The sequence below is a fragment of the Bison bison genome, unplaced genomic scaffold (genome assembly GCF_000754665.1).
Source record: "Bison bison bison isolate TAMUID 2011002044 unplaced genomic scaffold, Bison_UMD1.0 scf7180017864134, whole genome shotgun sequence".
Classification (NCBI taxonomy): domain Eukaryota; kingdom Metazoa; phylum Chordata; class Mammalia; order Artiodactyla; family Bovidae; genus Bison; species Bison bison.
Window position 1 is genome coordinate 4,407,695 of NW_011494706.1, and position 14,684 is coordinate 4,422,378.

The window sequence follows — 14,684 nt, forward strand, 5'->3', positions numbered from 1 at the left end:
ATGCTGGGAGGGATTGGGGGCAGGAGGAGAAGGGGACGACAGAGGATGAGATGGCTGGATGGCATCACCGACTCAATGGACATGAGTCTGAGTGAACTCTGGGAGTTGGTGATGGATAGGGAGGCCTGGAGAGCTGCAGTCCATGGGGTCACAAAGAGTCAGACACAACTGAGCGACTGAACTGAACTGAACTCAACTGAAAGTTACATATAGTTTCACTGTATATTATTAATACAATTATTTTTTAAGTAGGTAAATTAAGACTTTTAGTTGGAGTTTCAATATCAAACTCTCAAAAATTAATAAAATAGACAGAAAAGTAGGATATAGTAGACCTGGAAAGCACTATGAGCCAATTCAACATAATTAAGATTTAAACAATTTTCACACAGTAGGATCCAAATTCTATCCAAGTTCCCATAGACTATAAATGAGGGTGACTCTCCTTTCTGATGAGCATAAACTCCTCCAGATGTTCATCCACAGAAACTTTTGAGGACTCAAGCTCCAGAGAAGACACCCCTCCTCTTCCTCCCTTGTTTCCCGGGTTGGCTGGATGCTGGTTTATGCCTCCTGGTCCCAGAGGATGTTCCTTTATGCTTTTACCAAGAAAGCACTCTGCTCTTCTGCAGAACCAGACTTAGTATCTCAAACCCAAACTGGTTTCATGGACAAATTTCACCTCTTGAGCTTATTTGTTCAAGCTTATTGTTATTTACAGTGAAAGTTGGAATTATACATGTTTCTAAGAATTAGAAACACAAACCCAAGCAGAGATCTGTGATCCAGTGCCTCTAAGACCTCCTAGCGTTGCTTCTCCTGCTGTTCATTTGCACATGATTCCTGAAACAGAAGCTCTGTAGTTAACAGCCAGCTCCATCCCAGCTTCCTCCATAGCACAACATCTAGAGAAAAGAAACACACACAGATCCCTGATCCCAACACAAAACTGACATCTTCACTTGACTTTGCTGTTGTTTTGTCACTAAGTCACATCTGACTCTTTGCGACCCCGGGGACTGCAGCCCTCCAGGCTCCTCTGTCCACGGGATTCTGCAGGCAAGAATACTCGGGTGTGTTGTGGTTTCCTTCTCGAGGGGATCTTCTCAACCCACGGATGGAACTCATGTCTGCTGCATCGCAGGCAGATTCTTTACTGCCGAGCCACCAGGGAAGCCCTAGGGTTCTGTTTATGAGGTAATGATGGATTTCCGAAAATAATTTGACACTATCTTCCCACACAGTTTTTATCCTCTAATCGTTATGGTCTTTTTAGACTCTTAACCTTTATTTGAATAATTTACCTGCAGAACTCAATTATCTCAGAATGTGTGAATCTGGATTTCTTTTAAAACATGTGGTATGTACTTGCAGATGTCTAGCAAAGCACCTGCTCAGTGTTAGGGCTCTCCCGCTCCTGTCTTACCTGATGGGGCTGAAGCTGAGGAAACTGAGACTGCAGAGAAATCAGGTTACTGGATGAAGGCAAATTAACCAATTGGTGACCATTACAAACTACAGCCCAGGTCTTCATCTGCATGCAAGTTCAGAGACCAGCTTCTGCTGGGAGAGTTTGTTCATACCTTCACTCAACAAATGTATTTTGGAAAGAGAATGAGGACACTGAGTTGTCTGGAGACTGTGCCAAATACCGAGATCTAAATTAGGGGAAAGTGTGTGGCCTAGAGAAGCCGGACTAATGGTAGAAATGACAGTGATAATAAAAGTTGAATGAGCTTCCGCTATAACTCAGGTGGTGCAACAGCCAATTTAACAGGTTATTTCATTAGCTTTTTACAAGCATGTTCTTAATTAGGTTTTACTACTATACCATATTAAATTTAAAACAAATGAAGCCTGGGGACACTGCTTCAGGGGACACTGTTAGTAAATGGCACAACTGGAATTTTAATCCTTGAGTCTGGAGCTTCTGCTCTGAGTCGCTATGAAATAGTGAAACTTATTTTATTTCTTTTACCATTTAACCTTGGAAATCTTAGTTTTGTCCGATTTCCTAGGGTTAGGGCTTTTTTTTTGTTTTTTTTTCCTTTTGTTGTTGTTGTTCAATAGCTAAGTCGTGTCCAACTCTTTGTGACCCCATGGACTGCAGCACGCCAGACTTCCCTGCCCTTTATATCTCCTGGAGTTTGCTCAAACTCATGTCCATTGGGTTGATGATGCCATCCAGCCATCTCATCCTCTGTCGCCCTCTTCTCCTCCTGCCCTCAATGTTTCCCAGCATTTTTCAGGGTTTTTTCCAATGAGTCAACTCTTCCCATCAGGTGGCCAAAGTATTGGAGCTTCAGCTTCAGCATCAGTCCTTCTAATGAATACTCAGGGGTGATTTCCTTTAGGATTGATCTCCTTGCAGTCCAAGGGACTCTCAAGAGTCTTTTCTAGCACCACAGTTTGAAAGCTTCAATTCTTTGGTGCTCAGCCCTCTTTATGGTCCAACTCTCATATCCATACATGACTACTTGCAATTGCAAATGCATTGATCTTTGGCAATACAGAACCAAACTATAGTTAGTGTCACAATTAACAAAAATTCTGCTCTCCCAACCCGAGGGTTAGCCATGTATATTTTCATCTTTGTATTCAATGGTTGTTTATATGGTTGTCTATAGCATTAATGGGCTTCCCTGGTGGCTCAGATGGTAAAGAATCTGCCTGCAATGTGGGTAGGCCCGGGTTTGACCCCTGGATCTGGAAGATCCTCTGGAGAAGGGAATGGCAACCCATTCCAGGATTCTTGCTTGGAGAATTCCATGGACAGGGGAGGCTGGTGGTACACGGGGTCACAAAGAGTAGGATACAACTGAGCGACTAATACAACAACAGAATAGCATTAATGTTCCAATGACTAATCTATTATAATAGAACAGGTTATTAATAATAATATTATTGGTCATTATTGATCATGTACTATATGCCAGGCATGGTACCAAAGTCTTTGATTAGTTATTTCATTTTATTCATACCCCAACCTTCCAAAATATGGAGAGGCTCAGAGCATACTGACACGCCATGGCCGCATACCACGTTGACAGCAAGCCACAAATGGAGGATTCAAATGCAGCTCATCAGATTTCAAAACTATGACTCTAAACCTTTCTGCTCTGCTCTCTTTTTAAAATGAAAAACAGCAAAGGGTTAAAAAACATACTAATTTCGTACATTTACCTTTTAAAAAGAGAAGAAAAAAAAAAAAAACATCTTTGCAGGCTTCTGCCTGAAGCCCATACAGACTAATCCTAAATTCCTAGACCCCCTTTCTCGGATAGGAACAGTGGTTACCATTGATGGAGGCTTTGTGAGCGGCAGGCTCACTGCAAAGCGGATGGCAGGCATTGTCTCATTGTAATTCTCACTGCAACGCCACAAATGAAGATGCTGACCCTTAGTCTTATACTAATGAGCTGTATGACTTTGGGAAAGTCATTTAATCTCTCTTTGCAGATGAGAAAACTGAGGCTCTGTATGCTTATCAAAGATGCCCAGGAGCCCGGGGTGGCGTCAGAGCTGATGTGCTGGGCCGTGACGCCCTCGGCAGTGGAACTGAGATAATTCTGTCCTGGATAATGGCCCAGAGGAACTTCTGTCACCTCAATCAGCACAGAATGACTCACTTATGTGCTCACAGTTGTACCTATTAAAGCAGAAAAATAGACTGATATAGCTTAGATTTTCAGTAACACAGAGAGAATCAAAATCAGAACAACAGCAATAAAAAATGCCACCGCATCCTATTTCTGAGCTTTCTCGCTCACGGATGTTTCACTCTGTTTAGAATCATGAAACTTTACAGCTGAAAGTGACCCTGTAAGTCTGGAAGATAGACCAGTCCATCTCCTCCTTTTTTTTTTTTTTTTAAACAGATAAGTAAACTGAGGCCCTGGCATGTTAAATGATTAACTTTTGCTAGATCACACAGCTAATAGTAGCAGTTCAGTTCAGTTCAGTTCAGTCGCTCAGTCGTCTCCGACTGTTTGCAACCCCATGGACTGCAGCATGCCAGGCTTCCCTGTCCATCACCAACTCCTAGAGCCTACTCAAATTCATGTCCATCGCATCATCGGTGATGCCATCCAACCATCTCATCCTCTGTCATCCCCTTCTCCTCCTGCCTTCAATCTTTCCCAGCATCAGGGTCTTTTCCAATGAGTCAGTTCTTTGCATCAGTGCCTAAGTATTGGCGTTTCAGTTTCAACATCAGTCCTTCCAATGAATATTCAGTCCATCCTTTAGGATGGACTGGTTGGATCTCCTTGAAGTCCAAGGGACTCTCAAGAGTCTTCTCCAACACCACAGTTCAAAAGCATCAATTCTTCAGTGCTCAGCTTTCTTTATGGTCCAACTCTCACATCCATACATGACTACTGGAAAAACCAAAGCTTTGACTAGATGGACCTTTGTTGGTATAGTAATGTCTCTGCTTTTTAATATGCTGTCTAGGTTAGTCATAGCTTTTCTTCCAAGGAGTAAGTGTCTTTTAATTTCATGGCTGCAGTCACCATCTGCAGTGATTTTGAAGCCCAAGAAAAGAAAGTCTCTCACTGTTTCCATTGTTTCCCCAGATATTTGCCATGAAGTGATGGGACCAGATGCCATGACCTTAAGTTTTCTGAATGTCGAGTTTTAAGCCAACTTCTTCACTCTTCCTCTTTCACTTTCATCAAGAGGCTCTTTAGTTCCTCTTCACTTTCTGCCATAAGGGTGGTGTCATCTGCATATCTGAGGTTATTGATATTTCTCCTAGCAGTCTTGATTCCAGCTTGTGCTTCATCCAGCCCAACATTTCACGTGATGTACTCTGCATATAAGTTAAATAAGCAGGGTGACAATATTCAGCCTTGTACTCCTTTCCCGATTTGGAACCAGTCTGTTGTCCCATGTAGCAGAGCTGTAACTAAAATGCGAGTCTCAAGATAGCTGGGTTTTTTCCCACTGTCTGGTGCTGCCTTGAACTGTTCTATATGAGCATAAACAAATGTGGCCTGGATAATGATTCCTGGACTAATTTAATGTCTGTGGAGTTTAGTCTGTCTATACACACACACACACACACACCACGGCACTTTTTCCCACGATACAGTTAATAGGTTTTTTCTGTTCCATTGCTATAATAACCTCTTAGGGTTTCTTCAGGTAATCACTGTCTTTGAGGATTGTATAGGCGGGACTGATCGCACATAATTCTGGGCTGTAACAGCTGATGCGAAGGTTCCATTGCACACTCTGATTTTACAAGCATACACTCATGAGCGCCATGTGTGAGCATGTCAGGGTCCATGCTGTCACCCACCTGTGTCACACGTGTGTGTTTCCTTTGCAGTTTGAATGACCTTGTCGCTGTGGGCCGTGAACACTTCTATGCCACCAATGACCACTATTTTGTTGACCAGTACATGAGATCCTGGGAATTATATTTGGGTCTAGCATGGTCAAATGTTGTTTACTACAGTCCAGATGACGTTCGAGTGGTGGCCAGTGGATTTGATTTTGCTAATGGAATCAGCATGTCACCTGACCGCAAGTATGTGAACGCCTTAAAAATCACGTTTGTCCCTAGATTCTCATTCAACATGTTTAGAGAATATTCATCTTCTAAAAAAGGGGATACATTCTAGCATGTTATTCCAGTAAAAGGAAATTGGGGAAAATGTAAAATATCTTAATTTCCAGGGGATAAAATATATCAAATCACAATTTACTATTTTGTGAAGGTTTTCCAGGCGGTGCAGTGCTAAAGAATTCACCTGCCAATGCAGGAGACACAAGAGACACGGGTTCGATCCCTGAGTTGGGCAGATCCCCTGGAGGAGGGCATGGCAACCCACTCCAGTATTCTTGCCTGGAGGATCCCATGGACAGAGGAGCCTGGTGGGCTAGTTCAAGGGGTCACAAGAGTCAGATGCAAATGAACAACTGAGCACCCATACTCTTTTAAATTCCTGTGTCGGGGGGAGTGCATTTCAAGAGGGGGTACATACAAAAAACATTTAGTATCACTTTGCTTGCTTTCAAGGAGGATTTTTGACTGTGTCATGAGATTAACAACTTAGGGGTATGTTTATATCCGTAGCGCTGGTTTGTGACATGACAGAGAGTTTGTACCAAAATGTAAATCAAGCCACTGCTTCCTTCATCAAGAAAGTGTTACTATGGGGAAAAAGTCAGCTTCATAAGTAGTAGGCTTAGTGGTGTAGTTGATTCATGTTATTTTCTGGTGGTCATTCTGAAACAATTCACAGACCAACTCTGGGTCTGGGGACCACACTTTGGGTAAGACCGGTGTATGTATAAAATCCTCTTCATCTCGTATCGTTAAGCATTTGTAGCATACTTAGATGCTTAGTAACATATTCAGAGGGTGGTAACATATATAGAGAAAGCAGCATAGTTTTTACTCATATCGTCTCCTTGTCTTCAAAAATAGCAGATAATCACGCAGTCATTTCTCTCTTTGTTCTGGGAGGCACTGTGCTTAGACTGGCCAGAGATCTTTATGATGAATGTGACACTGTCCTCACGTAGAGGGGAGGGAGTCTTCTCTCAGATCCAGGCCAAGCACTTGTCTTCTCTTGGATTTTCTGTGGCCTAAAACAAGGGGATGAAATGCAGAACCTGGGGCTTGCCATTATGTTGACCAACCAAGAAAAGTGAGATCGTGCTTTTGCTCGAAGATGCTAAGAACTGGCGTTAGAGTTAAGCTCCTTGCCTACTAGTTAGGGCCAACTAGTTTTGCGTCTTTTGAAATAACTTTTCAGGGATTAAAAGTACCCTGTGTGCTGTCAACTCATTGAGTTCCTTCAGAATCCGGTGTGTTTTGAGACAGCTTCCGTTTTCCAGGCTCTAAGCAAAGTTCTCCCCCAGGAAGGGTTATTATGCCTTCATGGTAACCTTCTGAATTGCTCCCCTTCATGGGCTTTGATGTAGCTTTTTCTTCTTTGAAGGTATGTCTATATAGCTGAACTTCTGGCTCATAAGATTCATGTGTATGAAAAGCATGCTAATTGGACTTTAACTCCATTGAAGGTAAGATGTATTAACATTATAAGTTTGTGGGGGTGATAATTAGATTCTAATTGATTTGTGAAATTAGAAGTGAGGAAAAAGGATTGTCTAATTGGAGTGGGTGAAAACCAATTCTTCACTCCTTTATTAGGAGACATCAGCATTGTCTGCATTTGTTGTTCACTTTTGCTCAGCGGCAGAGTGGGAAGTGGCAGACCACACGCATCGTCTATGCAACTTTGATTCTCTCTGTTCCAGTGAATTTCCAGCTTGGAAGTGTGTTCTTCACGTCCCTCTTCCCTCCCCTCTCCCTTCCTCCTCCATGTTGATGGAACAGACAAGAGCCTCAGCTTGCACACAACAGCACTCAGCACAGTATTTACAAAGCCCAGGCCCTCGAGACGGCCACCGCGTGGTCACATTACCGCCTCTCTCCAGCCCTTGCCCCTGCTGCTGAGCCGCTCCTGCCTGAGCATTTCTGGAACTCCCCTGGCAATGTCGTTCCTCAGGATGGGGCGCTTGTCCCGCTGCTCAGGTATTCTTCCTCCAGGTCTTCACACCTCTCTCCTTCACATCTTTCCAGATTTCACTAAAATGTCACTTCAGCGAGGCCTTCCCCTAGACTGCTTCTCTGTAGACAAATATGCACACGCACACACACACTTCCTATCTCTTTGATGGCTTTATTTTTTTCCCTTCAGCATCCTTTGCTAACACGTTTTGCATTCATGTTCTCCTTCTCCCCAGTGTCTGTCTGCCTGGCCCACTAGGGTATAAGTGTCATAGGACGGATACTTTCTCTGTGTTCCAGGGACAGTTCCCACACCCAGGAGGCACTCAACAAAGTAATTGTTAAATTAACATTCTTCAGGGGATCATCTTTACCTGTACCAATTCTGGTCCAGTCTGAAGGTTTGGATCAAAAGGGGTAAAAACACAAAGAAGCAGAAAGAAGAAGTATATGTAAAGTGGAGGATTATGAAAGTGATGCTTTTGAAAAGACGCAGAGGTCCCTGCCCTGCCAGCAGCGCCCACGGCACTGTGACTCACGGTCACCTGTGACTGTGCCCGTCAGGTGTACCAGGGACCATCGTGAGGGGCTTCATTCCGAGAAAATTGCCTTGAAACCACGTCAAGTGTAATATCATGTTTGACATTAAAAATCATTGACAGGGCTATGACAGTTTGGTATTTGCTGCAGTAAAATGGAATTTCACACACTCAGACTGGCTGAGGGGATAAAAACAAATTGTGGTTATCACAGTAGATACTTCTGCAAACTGAAACTTAAAGGATTTTATAAGAATAAAACCCCATCCAAGGTACACACAACACCGACCGATAAAGGTGCTACTCCTGTCGATTGAGGGCAAAGTTTATTTCCGGTTTGGCTCCCACTGCTGGCAGAAAACCCTGCTGGTGTCCTGACATAGTAATTCAGGTGAGCCTCCCCTCTCCTCAACTAGGTAACGTCATTCTTTCTTTTGGAGGATCGTGTTAATCAAGTCCAGTTGATTACTACTGGGGTGCCAAGAAATTTGAGAAACTAGCTGGGTTGTTACTAGGATTTGTGATGAAATGTGGACGGGTCTGTGGCCTAAGTGTAGTGTATACATGGAATGAAATGTTCCTCAGCCCTGGAAAGGAATGGAGTGATTCACGCTAGAACACCAATGAATTTGAAGACATGCTAAGTAAAGTTATTATGCTAAGAATACTTAGCATAAAAGTCCTTATGCTAGATACAAAAGGACAAATATTCTACGATTCCACTTACATGTGGTACCTAGAAGAGGCAAATTCGTAAGGAGAGAGCAGGACAGGGGTGACCAGGGGATGGGGAAGGGAGGACTGGGGAGCTACTCGGTACAGCTTCTGTTTGGGATGATGAAAGGGTCTGGAATGGAATGTGGTGGATTCATGACATTTTGAATGTAACTAATGCTACTGAGTTGTACACTGAAAAATGGTTAAAATGAAAATTTTCATGTTATGCATATTTTACCACAGTAAAAATGATCCCTTCTTCAAAACATTTTCCAAGACACAGTCAATGAATTAGTCTCACTTCAGTGAGTTTCAGTTCTCTAAAAACTGGGATGTTTGTTAATACAGGATACCGTTTTCCCCCAAGAGAATCATTTATTAAGTTTCCTTGACCAAGGCATGCAAAAGTTTCCACTGGACTTTGTGGAAGCGTGATTCATGATTCATGATTCATACCTGCGGTTGGTGAGTTGGTATTGCTGGGAACCATGCATTTGCAAGGGAAGAGCTTATTGCTGAGGCCAAGATGGGCTCCCTGTTGGACTGTCCAGCTCTTCCTGGGCAGAACACAGTTCTGCCCCTTGCTCAGCTGGTGCCCGTGGCAGGAGCTTGTTACTGGTGTGAAGAATGAATGGGACCCTAGGCTTCTGGGTCCTTCTCCCACTCTTACTGCCTACCCTCATCTCTGCAAATTTTTATCTGCTGTGGAATTTACTGGTTGGCCATGACCCCTTCCAAAGATAGTAGCAGTGCCCCGAGACAAATTTTTCCTCACAGGAAGATGAACCGATTTGCAGTGCAATAGGGCAGGGATGTAGAGAACAGACATGTGGACACAGTGAGAAGGGGAGGGTGGGACGAATTGAGAAAGGCGCATTGACATACCTGTGCTACCCTCTGTGAAATAGCCAGCTGGTGGGAACCTGCTGGAAAGCACAGGGAGCTCAGCTCGATGCTCTGTGATGAGCTAGAGGTGTGGGACGGCAGCTGGGGATGAGAGGGAGGCTCAAGAGGGAGGGGATAATATGCATGCACACACACACACACACACACACACATATGTCTCCTCCCTATGAATACACATATATATCTCCTCCCTATAGATAGATAGATGGATAGCTGATTCACTTCATTGTACAGCAGAAACTAACACAACATTGTACAGCAATTACACTCTGATTAAAAAAAAAAGAAGAAGAATTTAACATATCAGCCTAGAATGCCTGATACTGGGGTAGATGGGGTTTGGGGATGGAAAAGACTTAGAGATGACTTTGGCCAGAGGACATTTACTCAACCACCTCCCTTGGCCAAACCTGCCTGTTTCCAGGGTAGGAATGAGTGATGGCACTGCATGAAGGTAAAAAGGAAGTCCCTTAACATCCTTGCCCCTCCCAGCCAGGTGGGGAGAACCCTCGTTTTGAGTGGAAAGCACAGGGCTCCCACAGTTGTCTGCCCACGCTCTGGCCTTTGTGATGAGTAGCCGCCAATTGTTCCAGGCTCTCTGGGCACTGAGGTATGCTGGCCTCTGTTTGAGGTACATGGTAATATTGTTTATCCAACTGACAGTTAGAGGTAGACAAATAGATGTGATTTCTCCCCGGTAGAAGGCAGCCAAGATGATGAATGATGGAATTAAGAATCGTTGGTATTATTTATGATCCTGGTACAAAGCCGTGACAGCAATCTGTGCAGTCAACACATGCTTGCAACTTATATTTAGAAAATAAACAGCAGAGGAACAGGGAGTCGAATAACATCAGGAAGCTGAAGAAGAAACTTTTCCTCAACTTCAAGGCACAAATTAGACCCCAGGTGACCATTTCTCCTCTGGCTGCACAGCCTATGATTAGCCATTAAAGAAGAGCCTACACTTCACTGATGCTCTCATCAGAAATGAATCCACATTTCCTGGTTGTTTTCAGAATGCTTATAAAAATATCATTTGCACATGCCGTTTTCAAAGGAACTGTTTTATGCTGCACTGAAAAAAAATTTTTTTTTCACTTCTGGTTTTAAGTTCATGCACAGATGTTAGTCCAAATGCTTTCATATCACTTTTAATAGTCTTTCTTGGTTTTTCTGATCTTCCCCTTCCCTCACGTTCTGGAAAATGGCAAAATACTAACACAGATGGAGAGCTAGAGGAATTCCCCGAGTGCCAGTGAAATGGGCAGGGTGCAGAATTGTCTCATCCCTGGAGCAGGCGTATGGTGCCCGAGGACGCCACGATAGCTTTCTCTGACGTATTGCTCCATCTCCTTTCAAAGTTTTTATTGCTTGTTTTCTTTCTCCCTTTGGTTTTAATCTACAAGTCTCTGGACTGTGACACACTCGTGGATAACATATCTGTGGATCCTGTGACAGGGGACCTGTGGGTTGGCTGCCACCCCAATGGCATGAAAATCTTCTCCTATGACCCAGAGAATCCTCCTGGATCAGAGGTTAGTTTGAGAAAAGAATCATATCAGCGCCTTCACTCCCAGCTAGTTTTCTCTTGAAAACATAAATCTCAATTATATGTGCAAATAAAAGGGAGATGTGGATAGATGACCTAAATGATCAGATAAAGATGGAATTTGACTTTGGGAGGCATTTGAGACAGAGTCTAGGTGGGAGACAGATGGTACCTGTAAACTGGGTGATTTGGGGGTTTAATGAGGGCGCTATGCACAGAGATGTGGGCACAGGTAGGGAAATGAACGGGGGAGGGGAACGTGGTACCCCAGGGCCACCACGGACGTAGGCACGGCTACCAGAAGCCCAAACAAGGTGAGAGCTGTGTGTGGAGGGGCTGCTGGGAGGGGAACCTGACCTCTGGTTGAGGGATGGCGCCAACCGAATGAAGTCATGGCCCCACACGGGGTGGGGGTGTGGGGGCAGACACTCTGCCTCCTTCTCAGTCTGCCCACCCCTCTCTGCTGCTGCTTCCTGTCAACCTTTACTGGGAGGTGGAGGGAGCCCTGAGCAGGCTCTGGAAGGCTGAGCGGAGTGGAGGAAGAGCCTGGAGGGCTGGGTTAGGACGGCCAGCACTGGATCGGGCTCCGTATCTTTATTTCAGTAGTGAGTTTCTCCGACGTGGCCGTTCACAGTAGTTTAAAAAATATAACAGGCCACATTGTTATGGTCTAAACATGTGTGTTACCTGCCTTCCTGTTCAACACCCTTTTCCTGAGTGTCAGTGCCTTTGCCAGTTCATGTAACAGAGCAGCTGCAAAGCAGAGATGCCATCCCCTCCAAACCATCCAGGCAGAATGGGAACGTAAATCCTTGCTGGAAAGATCTGAGCTTGAAAGACCTCTATCTTAGTTTTAGTATTCAAAGACTCTATTCACGTCATTGGTCTTTTTCTCAGTGGATTATTTTGACAGTGCAAGCAGGAATTTGAAACTCATTTTGCCATGAGCATCTGAATGTCTGTTGCTGCTGCTGTTGGTGCTAAGTCCCTTCAGTCGTGTCCAACTCTGTGCAACCCCATAGAAGGCAGCCCACCAGGCTCCCCCGTCCCTGGGATTCTCTAGGCAAGAACACTGAATGTCTACTACGACTTAACTCGGGTTTTCTACTCGGCTTTCAGTTTCTACTAATTATGCTGATTATTTACATCAAGTACTCGGTGTACTTTTAGTTTACTGTTATGTATTCTTTTTAAGGGGCTCCCTTGGAGGTGGGCATGGCAACCTGCTCCAGTATTCTTGCCCAGATAATCCCATGGACAGAGGAGCCTGGAGGGCTACAGTCCACGGGGTTGCAGAGTTGGACATAACTGAGCAACTGAGCATGCATTCTTTTAAAGCTTTAAGAGTCAGTCTCATTCCACCCTTCACCCCTAAAAAAATTTTTTTAAAGCCTGTGTCTCTTGGATAAGAAACAAAAGCCAAATATGTATTTCCAATTACATGTTGGCCCTTCATAACCTTTTCTCTGGGTTTACAAGACAACTGTGATTATGGTGAATGGCAACCCTTTGTGCCTTTTGCTAGTTCTTAGCTATTAGGACTGCTGCATGGTATGCTCAGTAGAATTGAGGAAATGTATGCTGTGGCGTGTTCACTGTTCAGAACTGGGCAGAATGTTAGATTCTAATTTGCTCTTGCTTGTTAGCTCATTTGGTGAACTTGAACCATTTGCTATAGCACGGACTCAGTTTCCTGTTCTAGAAAAAAAATGCTTCCTTTCTAATGATGAATCTGGTAAAGAATAGCAAAAAGTAATAACCATCCATTATCTAATGCACTGCCCCACGCAAGAGTGACTTAGTTTTAATAGAAAGTGGTTTCCTAAAGCCAAGGTGCACCATCAAGTATTTCCCCAGTAAGTAACTTCTACATGTGAATGCTTTAGCAATTTCCTAAAACATCTGTTTTTGGTGCCAGCTGTTTTGGAGTGGTCCTTTTAAATAAGTGCATGGACCTTTTAATAATCAAGCACAAGCCTTCCTAATCTGTCATACTCAGTGTTTCTGTATGTCAGCATCTGTTCTTCAAGTCATTGTATTTTCTCTTAAAGCCTTCAGAAGAACACCAACTTAAAGATGAAAGGGAATTTAGAGTTAATATAGTCCCACCTGAGCAGGGCATGTCAACCCACTCCAGTATTCCTGCCTGGAGAATCCCATGGACAGAGGAACCTCGTGGGCTGCAGTCCATAAGGTCACACAGAGTCTGACAGGACTGCAGCGACATAGCCAGCACAGCAGAGAGCCCCACCCATCTCATTCTACAAACAGAAACACACAGTAAGCGGAAGATCCCAAGTATAGCCCTGCGTTCCTGCCTTACAGCGAGCTTGTGATACTATGTGAATCATATGAGATTACCGTTTCATTGGCCCAAATTGTCAAATATTGGCTATCTTGAGTAGTCAACTTGAATACTACTATACTGCTGCTGATGATATAATCATGTTTCTGCTCAACTAAATGAAGGAAACTGAACTCATAAAATCTTACATATTAGGAGTTGGGACCTTAAGTTCAGAGGAATAATGAGTGTGGAAGAGAGGTATGTTCTTTTTGGGCAACAGTCTTTTGTTTTGTTTTGTTTTTATTCCCATATTTAAAAACCAAGAATTACGTGTAAACATCCAAAGTCCAGACTTACCTGAAAATACACGAAAACTGGCCTGAATTCCAGCATGGCAATATTTGACAGTTACTGAGTAAGCCCAGCTCCATCCTGTGGTGTACCACAGTCCTCCTTATGGCCCCACACACAGGCTACGTTACCGTCTTACGGTTCTTGCTTCTATAGGTCTTTAGTGTCTATCTTTGTTAAAGATGATCTGATCAGAATCTGTCATCTTTGCCAATGAGGAAATAGATATCTATAGAGAGTCATTTTGGAACAAAATATAGTTCACCTAAAAGTCTCTTCTTATGGAGAAATGACCCCGTATTTAAAGTTATGTCTCGAGTGACTTTAAAAAATACTAATGTAATGTTATTTTTGGATAGGTGCTCCAAATCCAGAATATTTTAGCAGAAGAACCCAAAGTTACAGTGGTTTATGCAGAAGATGGTAAAGTGTTGCATGGAAGTACGGTTGCTTCTGTGTACAAGGGGAAAATGCTGGTTGGAACTGTGTTCCAGAAAGCTCTTTACTGTGAGTTCTGACTGGCTGATCCGTACCCCTACCCTGACAAGTGGGAGCTCTTCACTACAACTGCTTGCCACATCTGTGGGGGCCACAGTGATCTCATCTCAACAGTGAACGCTGACCCGAAACTTGGACATCACAGGAGATGGAGATCTGTTTAGCTGGGAACAGATACTTCGCATATGGCTTTTTTGGGCATATAATATCAAATCAGTCTTGGAATATCTGAAAACTTCACTTACCAATAAAAATCCTTTAAATAAAATTGCTAAAATCATCACATCAACTGTCAGGTCTTAAGTA

General features: G+C 43.6%; 1 protein-coding gene across 1 annotated transcript in view; it reads left to right on the top strand.

Annotated features, from left to right (window-relative positions):
- PON1 (paraoxonase 1) overlaps positions 1–14,663 on the top strand; it is a 33,903-nt gene extending 19,240 nt beyond the window's left edge. Inside the window, exons 6-9 of the mRNA XM_010839750.1 lie at positions 5,336–5,536; positions 6,957–7,038; positions 11,100–11,228; positions 14,240–14,663. Of these exons, the coding sequence (XP_010838052.1) occupies positions 5,336–5,536; positions 6,957–7,038; positions 11,100–11,228; positions 14,240–14,398 (571 nt within the window). The 3' untranslated portion in view covers positions 14,399–14,663. The remainder of the gene's footprint in view (positions 1–5,335; positions 5,537–6,956; positions 7,039–11,099; positions 11,229–14,239) is intronic.
- Positions 14,664–14,684: the final 21 nt, after the last annotated feature.